At 32.0% G+C, this 22757-nt stretch overlaps 1 protein-coding gene across 6 annotated transcripts in view; it reads right to left on the bottom strand.

Moving 5' to 3' along the window:
- Nucleotides 1-22757, bottom strand: part of LOC142331669 (mannosylglucosyl-3-phosphoglycerate phosphatase) — a 113094-nt gene that overhangs the window by 64633 nt on the left and 25704 nt on the right. For all 6 annotated transcript variants that reach the window (XM_075377709.1, XM_075377703.1, XM_075377736.1 and 3 more), the window contains 3 exons: nt 18894-19119; nt 15424-15510; nt 5353-5501 (listed from right to left, as the gene is read on the bottom strand). In XM_075377709.1, coding sequence (XP_075233824.1) covers nt 5353-5501; nt 15424-15510; nt 18894-19119 — 462 coding nt within the window. The remainder of the gene's footprint in view (nt 1-5352; nt 5502-15423; nt 15511-18893; nt 19120-22757) is intronic.

Here is a 22757-nt window from a genome sequence, read left to right as displayed (position 1 = left end):
GTATGGTGTGCGATTTCATGAAGAGTGGTCAGATCATTTTTTTCCAGAGAAAGATTAATAATAGCAGAATGTTATTTAGAAATTATTAAAAATTTCATATACTTGCTTGATAAAGAGCAAAACAGCAAAATTGAATTGTCAGTGTGGCATGCAGATACACATTGACAATCAGTGTAGCAGCTCCATGGAAAAATTAATTGAACATAAAGAAACAAGTTGACACCTGCTTTAATGCTCAAGGTGGACATTTTGAATATTTACTGACATGTAAGTAGAAAAAAATTAAAAATATAATCTCCTTAGTTTCCTAAATCTCCTTAGTTCATATCCTAATTAATCCTTAAATAGTATCCTAAAATCAATAATTAATTTCCTTAATCTCCTTAGTATCATATAATTAAATTATTCTTGTCATTAAATAAATATGGTTTGTTTAACATGTGGGTTATCTAGCTTCACACTCTGTACACCCTTTTTTCTTTTAATTTTTAATGTACGGCTTGATATAAAAGGGAATTACAAAAACTTACAAGATAGTATGTTTGAATTTAAAATAGTTTGTTAAGTAATGTAACAATATATAATTTTAATGGTTTTTTCTTATGCTATTGTGTAATGTACTAATGTCAGTTGGTGGAGTCTTAATGGTTAATATATCACTAAGAAAATAAGATAAGAATACAATTTAATATGATATTATTACCATATATTGTATTTAATTTATTACTTTACTTTCATTTTTTTGATTTTTAAATTCTAAACAAAATTATTTTGTATTATTTTAATGTAAAGTGGGTCCAAATTTTGGAGAAACCAAAATTCATATTTTTTCTGCTCCAAGCTTCTACATGTTTCTTTCATAACTGATCACCTAAAATTTTCCAATTTAAAAAAATATCTTATCACTTAAAACATAAAATTTTCATGCAATATTTTAAGATGTTGTTTTTATTCTGTCAAATATATTTGATTTATATATCTACATACTTAAAAAAGAAAAAAAAGAATTTATTAGAAAAATATTAAATACATAAATATATACTGCAGACAGACAAATACATATTAGCGTAATTATTTTATTACTCATTCATATGAAGGTACAATTAAATTATTGTTGAGGGAAGTTGTTGGAAGACAATTTACATCAATTTTCTCAGAATTAGATTCTCTATCAATTTAACCAATAAGTTTTATTTGGTTATTGACAATTTAATATGGCTACAGATAGTGCCACTTCATATGGCTCATGAACCAACCACTACCACACCAGCAGAATGATAGTATCTCTAGCCACTTTAACATAAATGTACAATCGGCTATACATAAATCAGTCATCTGCCGCAAACAAAAATTACCAGCACATCTAAGCAAACATTTTAAATTACATGACATGTAATTTCATTAATAATACACAAATACTAATATTATATGAACACATTTATTCAGTTCATCATTATTGTTTGCTGTGTTCATATCAGAGACATTTTGTGGGTTACGAATTTTTAATAGTAAAGCACATAAAAGTATTTTTGTTAACAATTTGTAAATTACTTCTCGGGCTAGCTGTAGTGATAAGTTTTATTTTTTAGTTGCTTTTCTTTAACTCGCAATGTTTATTCTTTTCATATTTATCTTCAAATCTTGCACATATTTAAGATACTTCCTGACATTGCCGATTGATGAAATTTTGCTCAGTTACTAAGGTCGGGTGACAACACAATATTCCATTACTTTTGCAAAAATCCCCCCTACAGGGATAAATTAAGAGTGCAAGTGTAAAAAAAAAAAATTGCAAAATCTGCAAAACAGCTATGCAGGGTTTTTGGGGTCGCAGATGACAAATCCAATAGCCGTTTGACATAAAAAAAAAACTGACAAAAACATGGTACAGGAGTTTTTGTGTATAATTTTAAAGTATAAAGCAAGTTTTTAAAAATGTTGAAAAAGTTTTGCAATATTATTTTATGTTAATCTAATGTTGGTTTTAGTTAGTTAAATTATGTCTAAACTCAAAGAAATAAAAACTGTACATAGTCAATCTCACAAAGTAGAGGCTAATGTCATGAAATTTATAACCCAAGAGGCATAACATGGAGTATTTACTCCATGTATATAAATAGTAAATACTTCATTATTAGTATTTAGTATATATACTAAATTTTCCATTAGTATCGATCCTAAAAAAATAATAGAAAGGGTTAGTGCTACAACAGGAGTTACAGAAAGGTCTGTAACTCATATTAAAGCAAAGGCAAAATTTATGACTGAAGATCTGTCAACTTTTTCTTTACCCAAAAAAAAATAAGAAAAGACAGTGTCCTATTTCTGGGTTACACGATTTTGACATATATGCTGTTCGCCATGTAGTTAACATTTTTGCACTCAAGAAAAATGTCCTCCAACCATACAAGAGTTATTTATAAAAAATTATAACATGTTCAAAGGTTCTGCTACATCATTAAGACATATTTTGAGAAAGATTGGCTTCAAATGGGCTAAAATTTCAATAAATAGATCAGTATTAATGAAAAGGCATAACAAACAATACAAATGCTATAAGTATCTGAAAAAAAATTAGTGAAAACAAAGAACAAAATTGTTGTTATGTTTCTTGATGAAATGTGCATACACATTACAAAACAAAGGATGAACTGAAAAGAACCCCCAAAAGAATCTTTGAAAAAAGCGATTAGCAAAGAATCAAAAACAATTATTTTGCACACTGGTGGAGATATGGGATTCACACCACAATGTCCTACTCTGTGGAAATCACATAGCCGTAGGAGACTATCATCACGAAATGAATTTTTCAAATTTTTCCAAGTGGCTTAAAGAGGAACTTCCAAATTGGCCAACTACTTCAGTAACTGCGCTAGATAAAGCTCCTTATCATAACATTAAAGAGAACAAAGCCCTAATTCGAATTTTAAAAAAGTCGGTTTACAAGACTGGCTGAAGTCACGTGGCATTCCTTTCCATGAAACTGATCTTAAAGTAGAATTTTATGAAATAGTTAAAGAACATCATTTGAAGTTTTTACAATAAACAAAATCATTAAAATTGCTGGTCACAATATTTTATGACTCCCTGTACCATTCCAAGCTGAACCTGATAGAACTGATTTGGGCAATGTCAAAAATTGGATTGCTGTTCAAAATACTACATTTATCCACAATGATGTTGAAAACTTTGCAAAAACAGATCTGCATCAATGGGTGTAGAACAGTGGGAGAAAAATCATCAAGTCAAAAACACTAATAGAAAGTAGAAAAAAATTATCAGGATATGCAAGATCCACTGGAGGAGGCTATTGAATCATTCATAATAAACTTCAGGCATGATACCAGCAGTAACATGACTTCTACAGAAATTGAAGCGCTGATGAATACAAAGGTGGGAACAGTGAAGAAACTGTGAGCAGCATGGAGGAAATGTAATTGTTCAGATAACTACAGCAAAGGAGTAAATATTTAAAATTTCAATATTGAATCCAATAGGAAAAAAGCTTATTTTATAATGCAGGAATATTTAAAGAGTTTTTGTTTTCATAAAAAAACATTGTCACTTTATTTTATTAATTTAAGTATAACTCATAGTATTACTGACAGTTAGTCATTAATGAAATAATAAATAAACTGTAATAACAAGAAATTATAATGTTAAATTATAATTATATTGTTTTAAAAAAAGAAATACAAATCAATGCACAACTGATTTATAATATTAGCATTCAACAGCAGCAATTCTATGTTCATTGTGCAGTGACTTTACACTGCTCTCACTCTCCACAACCCACATGAAATGTCACTTTATATATTATGCCAAAGCTAAAAGCTATCTTTTTCAACTCAATCTTTTTGTTTATTACACCCCATTTGAAAGAAAATAATGGTGATAAAAGTTCTGGATATATTTTTTAAAATATCCATTTTTTTTAATTTTTTAGCTCAAAACCATAAGAAACCACTAAATTCACCTTTTAATTTACAAACCCAGAACTTCAATACGGTTCCATTAACCACTTCTCATCAATGTTCACTCATTCTATGACACTTAAGACAGTGAACAATTTTCATGCACCACTTGACAAACTTGTATAATGCTTTCATCAATTCTGCTCATTGATCATCTCCCTGATTTCTCATAATCTGTAACACTATCTCTTCCCTCAAAAAACCATTTTACCCAGTTGTGAATCGATGTTATCTTCACAGTATTATCCTCATAAACTTGTATAAACGTAACCATAATTTCAGTTTCACTTTTGGCAAGCTAATAAGGAATTTATTGTTTATTCAACCCTCTATTTCAAGAAAAAACATTCTTGCAACAGCATACTAAAACAGAAAACACATCAACATTTCCAACCTCATTTGAAAATGATGACATCAGTAAAACATACACACAGTATTTCCACATGGTACTAGTACTACAATCACACAGTGGCAAGCTCAGAAAACTTAATTGTAAGACCTAATATTTGTTCACATATTTTTAGGACAACTAATGTATTACATTGATTATGACGTGAAGGGGGCCGGTACGAACTACTAAATTCAATCCTAGTCAGACTGAGCATACTACCATAGCAACTGACACATGTTAACAATATGGATTAGGATTTAATATTTGTTAACATGAATTGAAATATGAGCTCCTACAGGAAGCCATCATTATGTTTTATTTATTATGAAAACTATATTCAGAAGTAAAAACAAAAAAAAAGCTGGCTTCAAATAAAGTAGCAAGGGTTGCAAGGAAAGTAAAGTGGTTAGAGAATTAAAATTTAGAAAATATGAAATAAAAATAACATGTAAGGAGGATTTAATAGAATAAAACATGGTAATGGTATAATACAATCAGACCTTATTAAATCACAACTGGAAGATACAAAGAGTTATTTCCTTACGCTGATAATCTTTAACCTGGGAAATAAATTCACTCCCAGCCTAAAGATTTTAGAATATCCTTGATCCATGATTCTTCCTCCATAATCGTTAATTAAAAAAGGAAATAATTCAACAGAATGGACTTAAACTCATTTAAGTAAAGAAAACCCTGGTTGGTCATGATGAAAAACTTCAAAAAGTCAATACAGTAATACTAGTATTTGATAAATAACTCTCTACGTTTTTTGTGCCATGAAATTTTAAAATGCTAATCTAACATATAATTTGTACTTTACCACAGTTTCTTACATCATCTGTTCCCACTCTTTTGGAAAATGAAGAGAATGGTCGAATAAAATTTTCTGTTTTTATTCCGCAATTCCCTACATCATAAATATAGATATACCTGATGAAACTAATAAATTTTAAGATATGATTTAAGGATCATTTTATGAGTACTCACCAGGCCAATTCGTTTTCCATCCCAGTCCAAAACATGTGTAATTTTACCATCACCGAGAGGCCGTCCGGTTTCATTATCGATAACATTAGACATTAACCATGGAAATTTAGTTTCTGCAACTCTTTCACTTAATACTTCCAAACCAAAATCTAAAAACATTTCAAATTCATAGAAATAAACAAACTATATTATTTTTTTATTTAAGAGAAGAAACATAAGAACACAGTCACTGAATTGTTTGCATTTATGATGGTCTAAAGCAGGGGTAGGCAACCCTACACACACGGGTGCTATGGTGTCCTTGATGAGATTTTTATATGCCCTCACTATATTACACACCTACTAAGCCCAATAATTGTATCAGTATCGCCCATATATTAGACAACATAATTGCACAAGCTGTGTCAGCAAATAGTAATTAAGGTCATATACTGACACACTTGCTACTTAGCACATAGGAATATTCTCGCTTCTGATAAATTTGGTAGTATTTTACCATATTCTGAATGCTACGTATTTTGAGTGTTAGTACTATTGACTATATTTTATTATTTACATATTATTAGTAACCATACCATGCAAGAAGTTGTGCTTTTCTTTAACAAATACACATCATACTAGGTTAGGGATTTTATAAATAATCCATCATGAATAACTGTAAAAGAAAAAAAATTTATTGTTTTAATGTTGAGTAGGAAGGACAAATTTGTTTTATTGACTTTAAAGGCAAATATATCTGCTTATTGTGTAATAATAATATGGCATCCACAACAACTTTTCATGTGCCCCCAATAACTTTTGAATTTATTTTGCGCCTTTACTGACAAAAAGGTTGCCAACCTAAAGAATAACAAGACCTGTTTAATTAACAAACATTCTACTGATCTACTACAAGAAACACTAAGTCAATTTTATATGCTTCTAAGAGGTTAATGCATGCCACTTTTCTTTTGCCACACCTGCATAAAGTACTCTCCTTCTGATGTACCATGGCTTCTATTATCACATGAGGTCTGTAAATAAAGTAATGAGACTGGTTAAGAAAAACTTTTTATTTACAATCCAATTATAAATGAACCCTATCACCTTCGAAATAGTTCCCTTGGAAAGTCATGCAACACTTCTAACAGTTTTCCTACTCTTCATAGTATTGTTGGAACTCAGAAACCAGAATACACTTCAAATGGCCACTTAATTTTTTTTTTATGTTGTCTACTGTTCCAAAATGGTGTCCTTTGAGGTGTTTTTTTAAAGTTGGTAATAGGAAAAAGTCACAGGGACTCAAGTCAGGTGAATAAGGTGGTTAAAAAACTACAGGTATGTTTTTCTTTGCCAAAAGCTCATTAATTGAGAGTGCAGTGTGTCAAGATGCATTGTCATGATGTAGCATCCAGTTGTCTTTGATGCCTGGTCTTACGTGGACAACTCTTTTCCACAGTCTTTCAAGAATTTCTCGGTAAACATATTGACTTACAGTCTGTCCTGTAGGTAAAAACTCCTTATGGACAATGCCATTACCATCGAAGAAACAAATTAGCATAGTTTTGATTTTTGATTTGCTCATTTTTACTTTTTTGGGATGTAGTGAGTTTGAAATATGTCACTCCTTGCTCTGGCATTTTGTTTCTGGGTCGTTCTCAAACATCCAAGATTCATCACCAGAAATAACATTTTTTTTAGAAAATTAGGATCAGTTTCAATTCACCCTAGACCGCGGCACACCTCCACACTGTTGTTTTTCTGTTCAACAGTGTGGTTTTTTGGAACTGATTTTGCAGAAACGTTTTTCATAATACATTTTTTTTGCATAACTTTTTTTCACAGCTTTTTTGTCAATATTTGATGGACTGTGGTATGGTTCAAATTCAATTGTTCCGCAATCATTCCGTCAGTCAAGCCTCTGATTCACTCAACATTGCTGCCACTTTTTGATGTTAATGGTCTTCTAGAGCATGGATCATCCACAACTGATTTTCAGCCAACTGAAAATGCTTTAAACCACCTAAAAACTTAGGCTCATGACAGAGTGTCATCGCCATATCAATTTTGAAAAAGTTTTAGAAGCATTCTCACACAGTTTAATACAAAACTTGATTGCACAATGTTGCTCACAATTAGTATCATTCATTTTTGTAATGCACAACAAAAACTCTTTTCATGAAAAGTTTGTTTACATCTCACGTGGCAACAACATACTAAAAATATTAATACCTATTATAAATCAGCTGTTCATATAACCATATATTTACTAGTAACTTTACAGTGTTGCCACTTTGGTTGCCAAAAAAAAACTAGTCACATTACTTTATTCACAGACCTTATAAATCTTGTATATAAATATGCTTATACAGTATTACAACAAAAGAAATAATTTACACATTTATAAATGAACTGTTTAACAAGTTATAATTTTACAAAACTATAATAGTAAAAATTATGCAACAGATAAAATAACAGCAAATTCTTTTAAAACCATATTATTAACAGCCCATTCTAGTAACGAAAGACATTTGGATTATTAGATAGTAAGAATTTTTTCTGATATATATATATATATATATATATATATACAGCACATATTTTAAAATAAAAATTATATTGTTTAAAGAAAATTTATTAAGTTTATCAACTTCTGAAGTCATCAAAACATTTTTACAAAAACTTAAAAATACTTTAATTCAGAATATTTGACAAACATCAGTGAAGTACTTATTTACATTAAAAACCAATGCTATACTGATAAATTAATGCCTTCTTTAAGCTTTAAATAGTAACATTATAACATCCACAAACCAAGTTATACTTCTGAAAAAAATATTGATTAAGCCTGGAAATCAGAAAGAAAAACCTCTATAGATTATTACTGTTCAAAGAGCTAAACTTTTCTAGCTCTTCTTAGGAAGATTAACAATAGTTAATATAGAATATGCATATAAGCAACATTATAAGACCTCATGAATAAATTTGATTCAGAAAATCCAGTTATGAAATAAAAAATGTTTTCTAACAAACCAAATCAAATATTCAACTGGTTCCGCAACCTTGTGAATTGCTATTTTCATCCTTTGAACTTCAAACATTCCAAGATCTCAAAGACATCCACGGTTTGTCAAATGAAAATCAACTACCAATTTAAACCAAACAACCAATACAAATTACCTATTCATAGGGAAAATAACAATTTCCAGGTTATTTAGAGTCTTCTACTAAATCATGTAGAAAAGTTATCATCAGCAAAGTGTCGATAATGGAAAAATTGCATACCAGAAGGCTAAACAATATTACCTGGAGAAATTATAAATTTTATTTCAGACAACTGTCAGAGAATTTTTGAACACATCTTTTATATTAGGACTATACTAACCATTACACAAATACAAATTTGAAAACATCTGAGGCAGAACATAAGGTACAATGAAACACACAATAAGTAATTCTACTTAACTGCCCGATCTTTGATTTCTGTCCACACAAAATTGGCACCTTCCAATATCATAGAAAGTTTAAATGTGGCATATGCATTGCCCTAAACCTAGAGTAAAAATAAAAAACAGTTTTCAAATTAGTATCCAAACAAAGCATTTTTCCAAAATTCTACATTCTTTTTAACTGAGCTTTTCATTTTTCAGGATTTTAAAGTTTGTTAATGTATATATTAACTTCTCTATCAGATAACGGGCAGCCATACCAGAAAAAATACATGGATAAACTTGATAATGGAGAATTTTCCAAAACAAACAAAAAAATTAGTTTTAAAAATCACTCGTATGTAAAAAAAAAAAAAACTTTGGATACATTTTGCATTTTTACTTTACAACTATGTAAAGTAACGAAATATTTTTTTTTAATAAAAGATATTATTTAACATACATGGGGCATGGCAGCATCCCAACCCCGTAGGGGGAAACACCCACCTTGTGACGTTACCAGTCACCACACCACTCCCTCCATTCTGAGCCCTGAGGGGCTTTACCAGAAGTTCGTCTTTAGACCCTCTAACTGATTACATCTCACAGTCATCGGCCAGGCCTTAGTTGGGATGTCACCGATGTAAATGCCTCGGCAGACATTTGCATCAGGAAAATACATATCAAATTTCGCTTTCACGTAGGCCTCAAATGGATATCTTCACATTTAACCTAACATGATTCCCTCAAACTAACCGAAAATGCGGAAGTGCGCACCCCACACCTAGTGCAGATTTGACAGCACTGTTCATGAATGTGAATGTCTCAGAAAACAAACGAGTAAAGTTAAATCAGTGCTACACTCATACCAATCAAAATTATGTCTTATGCAACATAGAAATTTAGACCTACATCCAAATAAGTCGACCAATTTAGGTTACCTAACAAGGGGAACGTAACCTCATTCCAGTCCGCGCAGGAACCAGGGAAAACCCTGCACACCCACCCGGTCCCATCATGTTGTCTCACGTGGCATTACCAAGTCACGATCAGGACCGACCCCGATTGCAGGGGGTATGGTGACCTGTGCAATCGGGGTCACCATACCCTGATTGCACTGGTGGGGGGTGGCACAGCCACCCCCACCAGTGGGAGCCCCAAAGTAAATCACAAACATTACCAATATAACCATGGCACGATGTCAATGTGCCTACCTCCAACCAATCCAATGCCTAAGCCAGAACCCTAGCCACCTGGGATCCTACCACGACCAAGTATCTCGATTAAACTCCCTCTGCAGACCTACACACCGCAAGGGCGCAAAGAAAACCAGCCATTATAGACCAGTCCTTGCAGATCATCCAGTTAATTCGGAGATCCAGAAAGGAATGCATTCTGCATTCTCTCAAGTTCCCTAACAGCTCGTGAACGTTCAACCTTATATTGGGGACAGACATAGAGGACATAGTCCACTGTATCATCAGTCCCACAATCAAGGCATTGACTCGAATCCACCAAATGGGCCAGGGCAGTCAAATTAATTGCACACTAAAATTTCTGAAACTATGTTATTGTCCTATAAGTTACCAACAATGATAATTATGGTTTTAAGATTAGCCGATGTGGCAGCATGAGGCCAGAATGCAACACAACAGAAGATGCAACAAGTTTATGAAGATGGTGGGCTCCACCTTCAATCCTTACCAAAGGGTGACAGCATTCTGTAATTAGTTTTTTGAGTAGTAAATGGATGAAACCCATGAAATTTAATTAAGTTACTGACTAAAATTAAGTTATTACTCATGAAAACTAAATTTAAATTGTAATGGTTTTCAGTCACTTACAATTCAAAATTCAATCAATGATTACTATCCAAAATTTGCTGACTGATAAACGTTCAGTATTCTTATTCATGACCGTCACAAAGGGCAAGGCTTATACAAGGTATTAAATGGCATTAATTCTGTAACAGGTTCTCCTTGACTAGGTCAGGCAGACTGAGGGGTGATGCAATCATCATGCAGTAGATGAAACAATATAACATAATGAAACAGTTTAAACCAAAATATATTAATATTTTAGTTAATGTATTAATAGTTTTTTAATACAGCTTCATTCCAGTAACACTAAAATTTATTTAAAAATTTGGTTTGTAGTTTAAAGGGGGCTCTTCATAAAGGGGCATTTGTAGCAGGGGTATTGAATATCTACATTGTGAAACCATTAACTGTGATATTAAATTAAAACAAATCATAATGGGTGGAAGATCCTTAAAATTAACACAAAAAGCATATAAATAAGAATTAACTATATTATAAAATATTCTGTAATGAAATATTTATAAATTTGGGAAACTAAACTATTACTTTCAGAGGCACTAGGATGCAATATGATGTACATGATTGAGTAACAGAATTCTTTGTTACAGTTACAAATGTTTCAGAAATATGAAGATGTGCACCATTTAAATAATAAATCATGAATTTTTGCTTGTTTTGGAAATGTTTATTTAAATGTTAAGGAATTCCAATTTTGACAACAATGTATGTCCTGAGTGCTCAGCCTCAACCAATGTGTTTCTCCCTATTCTTTGATTTGTTTTCCAGTAATTATTTCCTATTTGCAAAACTGTAACTGTTGAGAGAATGTCTCTTTGTCAAAACTGAATATATACAGTGGAATGTGACATTAAGGCCATACCAAAAGACTTGTAGAAATCATTCAAATACTGAATTGTGCCAATTGCTGTTGATGCACAAGGGATTTACTATATGGGTAAGCTGTTTTATTTCTATTTAATTCTATGATAATTCCACAATTTTCGTATTGGATGTAATATGAAAATGGATGATCTTAGTGGTAATATGAGGGTTATTTTTTTTCAAGGCCCAATCGGTCATGAAATTAAAACCACAGTGAAAATAAAAAATTTTTTATTTGTAACAAGTACTTACATAGTTACGCTATTTCTCTACATTCCGATTTAGACATTTGTTGTAGCATGGTACCAACTTTCCAATACCCTCGTCATAGAACGGAGCCGCCTGTGTTTTCAGCCATGTTTCTACACGGTGTGCAGCCAAACGATGTCTGTGCCAAAATGTTGTCCTCCTAGCCAGCATTTCATGTGAGTAAGGGGTGAAAATCGGATGGAGCAAAGTCCGGGCTGTATGGTGGGTGATCAAATACTTCCCAACGAAAACGCTGCAGGAGCTTCTTTGTTACAGCTGCAGTGTGCGGCTGAGCATTCTCATGGAGAAAGACAATGCCTAATGACAACATTCCTCTCTACTTGTTCTGAATTGCCCTTCATAGATGTTGAAGAGTCACACAGTATGAGGCTGCAGTGATGGTCGTGCCATGTTCCATGAATTCCATTGCCAAGAGAACTCCATTCAGGTCCCAGAACACAGTAGCCATACTTTTTCTGTTGGAGAAGGTTTGCTTGAACTTCTTTGGTTTACTGGGAGAATGAGAATGCATCCACTGTTTGGATTGTTGTTTTGTTTCTTGTTTCGAAATGGACCCATGTCTCATTCCCTGTGAGAATTTTGTTCAAAAAATCTTCTCCTTCATTGTGGTAACGCTGGAGAAACGTTAGGGAGGCGTCCATTCTCATTGTTTTGTGATGGTTGGAGAGCATTTTGGGAACCCATCTCACACACAGTTTGCGGTACTGAAGTCTCTCACTCACAATGGTATAGAGAGCTAACCTTGAAATTTTAGGAAACAAATCACTCAATACAGAAATTGTGAACCAACGATTTTCTCGAATTGCCTCATCCACTCGCTCAACGAGGTCATTGGTTGACACTCACTTTCTTCCCTGACTGCCTGCATCATGAACATCTGTACGTCCTGCTTTAAAGTTCCTGCACCACTGTCGCACTATGCTGTCACTCATTGAAGTTTCACCGTACACATTACTTATTCGATGAATTTCAGCTGCATTTCACCCCTCAGCCTGAAGAAATCGAATTACCGCACGCACTTCACTCTTGGCGGAAGATTCTATTGTTGTAACATGTTTATACGCTAGCTGCGTGTTCAGAACTAAACGAAGTGACGCGGCGTGATTGAAAGCCATACTAGAGATGCTGCGCAACACATATGCGCAAAGGTTCATCCAATTTTAGTGCGGGTTTTTATTTCGTGACCGATTGGACCTTAAAAAAAAAATAACCCTCGTATTTTAAAATGAAGAATTCATTTTTGTAAATCACATAACTAAACTTGAGTTCAAAAAATGTTATTAACAATGTTTTTTGAATATACTGATGGTTTAAATAAATTCCCTGGTTTATTCAGTGAATTTATTGGAATAGAAATATTCAACCTTTACCACATGTTTGTATGTATGTAAGCAAGATAAAAAAAACTTAATGATGATAAATGATAATAATGTTATAGTAAAATTATTTTTTGACGCAAATAATAAGTTCACTTAATCTAAAATAAAACTGTTTAATAGATTATAAAAATAAATATATTAAAAGATGAACTAAATTTAATGTGAATGATTCAGGTAGATGACTTAAGCATTCATAAAGAAAGATAGTCAAGAAATTCAAGAGATGCCTATATATATTTTTCATAGAGAAAAAGAAATAATCTACATACTTTAACCAGAAATAATAAAAATAACTGACATCACAAGAACCAAAAAAATAATTTCTACTTTTCACAAAAATAATAAATTAAGTCATGCAAAAACTTGAAAAAATAACAAAACTTCACTTGAGGATAGCATTTTTGATGTTTTAAGACTCTATCAAGTAATGATTTAAGTACAAGGTCTAATTAGACTTTACAACCTGCTCTGTTACCAATGCTAAGAACATGAAACAACCAACTGTTCATAGTCCAGAAGCTGTCGCTGATACAGTGAATTGTATTGGAAGGAGTCCTCTCATGTCAACATAACAATTAATCCAACAGGAGTTTCTTAAACATTGTGTCGGCATATACTAAACGGTTTACAAATAAAAGCCTATCAAGTGAGTGTACGCATGAAATAATACAAGATGATAAGGGTAAACAAGTAAATTACTGTCAGTGGCTCTTACAGAATATCAGCAAAGGATTCCTTGAACCTTTTCTCTTCATCTCAACATATGAAGCATGGTTCCATTTATCAGACTAAATTAATTCACAAAATGCATGGCACTGGGCTACACAAAGCCAAACGAAAACCATCAGAAATCACTCCACGATTTTAAACTGGTGTTTGGTATGCAATTTCCGGAAGCCCAATTGGACCAATATTTTTTAGGTGAATGTTAATACAAACATCTATTTGTGACTGTACGAAGAATTTATGCCTAACTTGACTCCAGAAGAACTTTCTTAAGGATACTTCCAAAAGACAGAGCAACTTGCCACACTTCTGATCAGTCTCTCACTCAAACACACAGATTTCACAAAGAATAGAATAACCAGTAAGGACTTGTGGCTACCCCAATCTCCAGAGTTATTGCCATGCGATTTTTATCTGTGGACCAGTCTGAAAGGGATGCTCTACAAGAACCCACAGATGTTGGAAGAGTTGAAAGACAACATATGACAAGAGATTGCCAGGATTCCAATTGGAGAGTTGCAAAACGTTCGCTGAACATGATTCATCACTGAACTTTGTATAGCAGCTGGTGGTGAGCATTTTGAACAGACTTTAAAATTGTATTGCACGTTTGTAAAGATTCCTTTTTTCAAAAGCACTGTAATCACGAATCAATAAATGTAAGTAATTTAATATTACTTTTTTGCGATTCATTTTAAAATTTTTATTTGTTGGGGTCAAATTTTATTTGGCCCACTATGTATTATTCTGTTTTAATAAGGAGATTCACTAACACTTTTACATTGAAATTGTTTTTTTAGTGGTGGTGACAATAAATTGATTTCTTCAGAATTACAATTTTTTCTTGGCTAAGGCCAAAATTTCAATTGGTTGTTTGCCTTTCAAGAATTTAATGCATCATTATTGAGCTATATAAGCAATAATAAAAGCCTAGCTAGATGCCCAAAAAAATTTTAATTGACAAATAATTTGAATTTTGTATAAGTTAACTATATTTAAAACTTTTTCCTTTAAAATGGAATTGGGAAATCTTTCACTTTAAGTCACATATACAGTAGTCAGTAGCAAAAAATACTAGTTAAATTTAGTACATTAATACTACACATAAAAACATAACACCCATTAAAAACACTGATATCTGTGGATCAGCTTGATGCAATGTGACTAAACCCTTCAAAATAATAGAAAGCAATCTTTTTTGCTAAAAAAAAATTTTAATTTTAATTTCTTTTATAAAATTTTATCATCTTTTGTTAAGAAAGTAGGGAGTAAGTTAATACATAAATTGTAATTTTTTTTGTACTACCTTTGGGCACACATTTTTTCTTTGCAACCATAATCACACTTGCAATTCTGAAAAAATTACCAATATAAAGAATGAATTAAGAAACGTTGGATGAGTAGAATTTAAAAATAAATAATTGATTAGAAAAGTGGATATTCTATATTTTTACCACTTGTTGAGCAGTTAAATTATTAACTCTGAGACTACAGTTTCAAAATAAAAACAAAACTATCATTAATAAGCCACACATAAGGAAACTCTTTTTTATAACTATAAACAATTATTAAAAGTAAAGAACTTACCGAAATCATGATTTCCAAAAACAGCACAATTAACTCCACAAGCATTAAGAACAATAGACATCTGCTCACCCTTTGTGAATGTGCTAACTGCAAAAAAAAAATATTAAAACTTTATTATCTTAATATTTAATGCAGATCCAAAACACATTTTTCAAGCTTAGAAAGGACAATAAATAAATGTAGCACATCAACGTTGTAATTACAGATACATTTTCCCTCAAAACATTTATCCCAACAACACTTTCACCATTTCAATACCACTTTCCTTGACATGACATCCCTTGTCCTTGATGGGATTCATTAATTTTATGCTTGAAACTTAGAAAAAAATTTCTAATTTATAGCACATATGGAAATAGCACTAAGCACTAATTGGCAGTTATCACTATAAGTTTCTGTGTGCTATCTCAATACCATAAACAGATCACACATTCTAATGTAGAAAGTTACATACAGAGTGTCTCAATGACAGCCAGTATTTTAATTAAGAAAAAACTCACTTTTTGGTCAACAATATTTAACATTTTTATTGGAATATAAATTACAATGTAGGAGGTTAAATATAGAATAATCGTTAGCCAAATGATCGCCATGGCTCTATTGGCAGGTGTCCACTCTAATAAAATTTTCAAGTAAATATTCACAAGTCAGTAAGTCAATTTCATCGACAGAGCAACAAATTTTGATCATCAATTCTATGAAAACTAATCACAATATGACAGAGCTCACAACCTTGCTGGTCAGTTCTAAACTCCAAAACAAGAGATTACATGACCTGGAAATTTGGTCTGCAATAATTGGTTGGTTTCATATACTGTGTCATACAGGTTGCCCCATTCTATTGGACCACATACTTCCATGTTTATTGCTTCCAATTCTGACAAAAAATTCTCAAGCACTGCACAAAAACTTACAACAATCACCATTTAACAGTAACACCAGCAAAAATCGCACACTCACTTGGCCCAAATTTAAACACCATATACCGTTACACACACCCAAAATGAATACCATATCAGCATATTCCTGTGTTATAAATAAGTACAGCATTACTTCAATGCCAAATCGATCATGTTCAAACTAAAATCCACAGAAAACCTTCACTAACGACATCACAATTTACAGTACTCGATTTATTTAATGTATCTTACAGAATGATTTCAAGACTAATACAGTATTGTGCATTGTTGATCAGCTGTTGTTATTTTATTGGAAACTTTTAAATAATAATTTTTCAAATAATTTACTGTATTTCTGTCATAAAAAAAAATTATCAAAGTAATTTTCATTTATTTATTTTTATTTTACAATTGTTGTGTAATTTAAGGTTTTTTTTTATTTTTTAACAGTAAATTTTGTTCTTTTGAAATTTTTCAATCACCAAAAAAGAATTTGGTTTCTGTTTACATTAAATAAGTACTTTTCTGACAAATGTGGAAATGTACTGTTTTTAAATTAAATTTAAATTTTTCTAACTTTTCTTTGTTTTATTCAACTAATCTTACACTATTTCGTTTAGAATTAAATTCTCTACAATTTTTTTTTAATTTTATGCATTTATTACAACACATTTAACAAAGTTATTGCATTAAACATAAAAAACAGAGTTTTTTACCCTAATTGGTTTTTACCCCAGATTTCTCAAACACTACTGCAGATACAGTTCTGAGACCTATTTTATTCAATTCTTCAAGTCAAAATTCATAAGAATCACGTTCTAACCCTTAATAACATCTTAAAAATTTCAATATGACTTCATTTCACCGAGATAGCTGAAAGCCAAGCAAAATCTTTTATTAGCCTTAACTCACAAATGAAGCATTTTAGTACATATGTTTATGTGAACTTTTTCCATTATTTCCATGAGTAGAATAGGTTATGAAAGTCCGGGGATAACTTTGGGATACACCCAGTGTATTATACTGGGAGATTCAAAAAGGACTCTACTTTAAAAGCATATAAAATTTACTGAGAAAACTTACAGATTCGATTGAGGACTCATTTCATGGAAAAACACATCAGGTTTGTCACCCAACAATCACTTTGGTTCGATATGGCTTCCATTTGTAATGCAACATACATCCCACTTGAAGTTGATTTCATTCCAGGCTGTAGCCTACAAGACAGGCATTAACTCTGCAGCTGCAGCATTATTTTGAAGTCTTAGCTCAACAAGAACAGCAAGCAAAAGTGGTAAACCCAATCTTTAATGAAACCCCACAAAAGCAGGGTCAAATCTGGGTAGCGAGGTGGCCATGCAATTGGATCTTCACAACCACTCCACCAACCTGAGAATCAAGTATCAAGAAAATCTTGAATTTCTAGGTGGTAGTGAGATGGTGCCCTGCTTTGCTGATAGTAATGGTGTACATCTTGGTCATTTCGTCTAACTGAGGAATTAGAAAATTTTGAAGCATGTCCAGATAACCAATACCATTTACAGTAGCCTCCTGGAAGAACAACAGGCTGTACAGTCTTTGTTTGCTTAGAGCACAGAGAGCTATCTCAACCAAGGTTTGGTGCCAATAATAAATTTTATGCCTACTAGGAGGCTCCCTACTGTACTCTCTATGAAAATTACGCTGAATTGCAGTTGCAGACTGCAAATTGTGAAACCAAAACACACAGCAAGCACATTCTGCACCAGTAAATATATCAATTTTTAACAACACTGGTGACAGTCCTGATGCCCAAATTTGGTACTAATGAATTACAAGAGTCAAAACTTGATATTCTGCTATGAAATAAAATAATTTTGCTAAGAAATATGCTTTTAAAAGCATATAAAAACTTATTTAGGTAACTTAGTTACTTTTGGTTTTCTTATTTCATAACAAAACATCAAATTTTGACTCATGTGATTCATTAGTACCAAATTTGGCCACCAGCACTGTCACCAGTGTTGTTAAGAATTGATACATTTACTGGTACAGAGTGTGCTTGCTTTGTGTTTTGGTTTCACAATTTGCAGTCAGCAACTGCAATTCAGTGTAAGTTTTGAGTTGTGAAGTCCTTTGTGAATCACGTGTAAAATATTATGAATATACATAAAATAATTAACGGCACTAAATATATGAAAGTGACTGAAAAAAATATAATTTCATTCACTAACTTATAACAAGTATTTTCTTACAACAATAAAAATGTATACTTGCATCTTATCTAACTTACAACGTAAGAGGGCTTATAAGCTTATGAGAGGGCTTATAAAGACTTATTTAACTTGTAAAACAAATAATATGCAATAAAACAAGCATTATGCAATGTATTTCAGAATCTAGAATTGTTACATGGAATTTGTCCATGTTTGTCAACAAAAACTATAAAAAAATTATTTAAAAGGTGAATGGATAACTGGAAAAAGCAAACTTTTATTAATCTTGCATATATCTGAAAGCTGTTAACTTGGAAATTGTTCAAAGTAATATTAACCATCAAATAAGATCAAAAATTAGCAATATAATACTAACTCATGCTTGGAGAAAATACATCTCCACTGAATAAAATCAAAGGATTCAACTTCGAAAAACTTTTAACAGCTGTCACAAATCTGGCGGCTCCCCCAACCGGTTCATCCTTCTGTGGTTGAACATTGTAGACATCATTAAAATGAAGAATTGTAATGACTACAGACATGCTGCCACCAGATAACGTGTTAAGTGTTCGTCGACCAGCTTGACGAACTTCTAGTGAAGCCTAAAACCAAAGTAAAAAATAAAACAATGTAAAATAATGTCTTACACTAAAAGTATAGGTAAAGCATATTAATCACAACATAATTAAAAGAAAAACTTAACAAGAATAACTGAAAATGGGCTGTTTCAAACACAAAACCCAAGTAATATCAATAATGACTTTACTTTTCTTAGCAAGATAAAATGCCTTAAACCAAACTATAAGTCAGTTAGGGAGCGAGTCTTGTAAAAGTCACACAAATCAGTCATAGAGGCAGTCAATAATTTAAGGTTCATAAACAAACAGACACTGGTAACATGGGAATTCAAATTTAACAAAAAAACAAAATGTTTATTTACCTTGATTATCCTGATTTCTGAAAAAACACAAAACCTATCAAACGTTAAAATTTCTGAATGAATCATAAACTTTTTATCAACAATTAATAAACAAATAATTTTTTATCAGATTAGTAAAGCATTGTATATCATAAATATGTCAGGAATGGATATGTCTGCTACTCTACAGATAAAAAAGGATTGCTCCATTATTTACCTAGAAGAATCAGTAATACTGTATGGAGCAGTACCTTACAAAAAAAAAAACAAAAATGGTACAATAATATTAAAACCTGGTAAAAATAATAAAACAAAAACAATTAATTATTAACATTTAGAAATACCATCAAACTATCCATATTAGGCATGGGACCATCGACTTCAATCTTTAATCTATTAATTTGTCAGTGGCTAATTTCTATAATCAATTACTTCAACTATTATTAATCGGACCGCTTGTTCACGTCAAGTGGAACACACAATAAATGTAAATAATGCAGTTAGTCGAGGCGAAAGCTTTGATTCTTCGACTAAAAGTCGGGAACAGTAAATAATACAGTTTATTATTAATTATTATTATAATTAATAATAAATTAGACGCACTCATACGCAACTCGGATGACACAATTAATTACAAATAAATAATTCCCTCCCATTATAAATATTCCATCACAGTTTCTTCTTATCCTCATTAATAAAATCTTCTTTCTTATTTAGTGCAACGTATCTCATACTGTACGGCGTGTTCAATTATTATTTCTGCTCTATATTTGTAGGACAGTAATAATCTTCAGTAATTATTTAAAAAAACTGAATTCATTATTATTTTATAATTATCTTTCAGTGTAGTTTACTAGGTCAGATACATAAGTAAAAAAGAATATTTTCCTAACTAAAATAATTATAAGTTAGTTGGACTGCCCTGTTAGAGTTGTTTACAAGGTACTGTTCATCCTGTTACTTTTTTTTTAACATGAGAAGACAATCCGGTATTTATAATTTTTGTGAGAACAATTCTCCACCAACAGCAATATGTCAGTATATAATAAAGAACTCAAAAGATCCAACAACACTTCAAGTTTAAGAGAACACCTAAAATGAAAAACAGACAGGACTTCACGAAACTGAGATTGTACACCACCACCACCACATACCCAAGCTGATTTTGAAATCACTGAACGTTTTGATGCCATGGAAGGAGCTGAGCTCTATAGAAAAACGTTTAAAGATTGCAAATAGCGATCTGATTAACGTCAGTTAATTATCCATGTCATCCAAGTCAACTTCCGTATCTCTTCCGTTACCTATGTCACCTTCCACATCTTTTAACCCAGTCATTTCTGCAATACAAAGCTAAAGATTTGTCTGTAAAGAATGTTAATAAAATTGATAATTTAGTGGATGAAATGATTTTCAAAGATTTACAGCCCCTGTCTGTTATAGAAGGTGAAGAATCTAAAACATTGTTACAAGAACTCCAGCTGCTGTACACCTTACTGAGCAGGAAAAAACTAATGAATTCTAATACACCAAACATTTATAAAAATTTAAAATCAATAGTTAAAAACATATTAGACAAAATGTCATTTCTCTAAAATAACAGACGTTTGGACATCAAGAAATACGGTTTCTTTTCTGACCTTTTCTCTTTTTCTATTTAGCCTCCCTAAGGTACTTCAGAGGATGAATGCGGATGATATGCAAGAATGTAAATGAAATGTAGTCTTGTACAGTCTCAGGTCGACCGTTCCTGAGATGTGTGGTTAATCGAAAACCCAACCACCAAAGAACACCAGTATCCACGATCTAATATTCAAATCAGCATAAAAGTAAGTACCTTTACTAGGATCTGAATCTTAGAACTCTCAACTTCGAAATCAGTTGATTTGCGATGATCAGTTAAAAGCTAGACCAGTCCAGTAGGCATTTAATCAATACTCGCTGAATGTTTACTGTTATTGTTAAAGTTATACAATTTATTAAACATATAATCTAGCGGCAAAACTGTTGCAAGGTGAATGGTTTTGTATGAAACTGTTCAACATTAATTCAGTTAAAAATAACAAATGAAAATTTATTAATCTGTTACATGATTTAGTTGTTTAGTACTTAGCTGATTTGCGATGAGTTAACCACAGACCAGCTCGGTGGGTTTTTTCTTTTCTGACTAATTTTTTTTGTAACTAGATCAGAAGAGTTAATATCCTTTGTTTTATGTAAAAAATAATTGCATGAAAATCATTCAGTCCAGTATTTGGCCGAAAAATTAAAAGAGGTTTTCCACGAATGGAATATTAGTAATAAAATTGTGGCAGTGATTTCGGACGTGAGCGCTAATATGTAATGTGCCATAAAAGTGTTAGGTCTCCCTAACATTCCTCGTATAGCTCAAATGCTTAATCTAGTAGTAAATGTGATTTCATAATGTGATGGGCTACCAGGTTTAATTAAAACATGTAGAAAATTACTGTATCGCATTTCAAGTTCAGTGTAGTTACAGCTGCTAAATTAGCACTCGTAGTCACAAATGAAGGAAAAAAGAATTAAAATTAAAAGCTGACATTGTTACAAAGTGAAAATCAACGCTTGTGATGTTTGAAAGGTTAACAAAGCTGAAGGAACCCGGAACCCCCTGTCAGCTGCACTTACAGCATTGCCGATAAGTCCACAATGTATAACAAATGTTTAATGGGATATTTCAACTGAATGTGCAAATTTATGTAAACTATTCGAGCTTATAACAATAGAGATATCTGCCAGAAATTATTCCCTCGTTAAGGAATCGTGCATACACTTAATCAGAAAACTGTGATTTATAAGCCTTAAATTCAGCCATAACTATTCACACCTGAACGAACTACCTTAAAATGTTTGAACCGTCAACCATGATAAAAATCTTTTACAAAATATCGTATCGTACATTAATTGATTATGTAAGAAAATACACGACACACGCCAAAAGAACCGAGAGAAAGAACCACAGAACTGTACTTTAAATACATGAAAAAGCAAAAGAGAAATAAAATAAAATAAAAATAATTGTTTTTTATTTGAAATATGATGTCACTTAGGTAATACTGTAAACACACAAAAATAAATTGCTTTAAATAGCAGTTACATCATGATTATGCTATTAAAAGATGACTACTAATCATGGTGTGCCAATGTTTCAAGGAACAATAGTATAGCAGTGACGTGCGAGCTGATCATCCAACCTCGCCGTTACGTGGTGGCTACCGTACATTTATCTTATTTTGATACATTTATCTTCCCATTTCAGTGGGCTTGCCATGCCAATGTATAACATTGCGCTTGGCTCAG

The sequence above is a fragment of the Lycorma delicatula genome, chromosome 1, assembly GCF_047948215.1.
Source record: "Lycorma delicatula isolate Av1 chromosome 1, ASM4794821v1, whole genome shotgun sequence".
NCBI lineage: Eukaryota > Metazoa > Arthropoda > Insecta > Hemiptera > Fulgoridae > Lycorma > Lycorma delicatula.
Note: the sequence above shows the minus strand (reverse complement) of the source record. Positions and strands in the feature narration are given on the sequence as shown.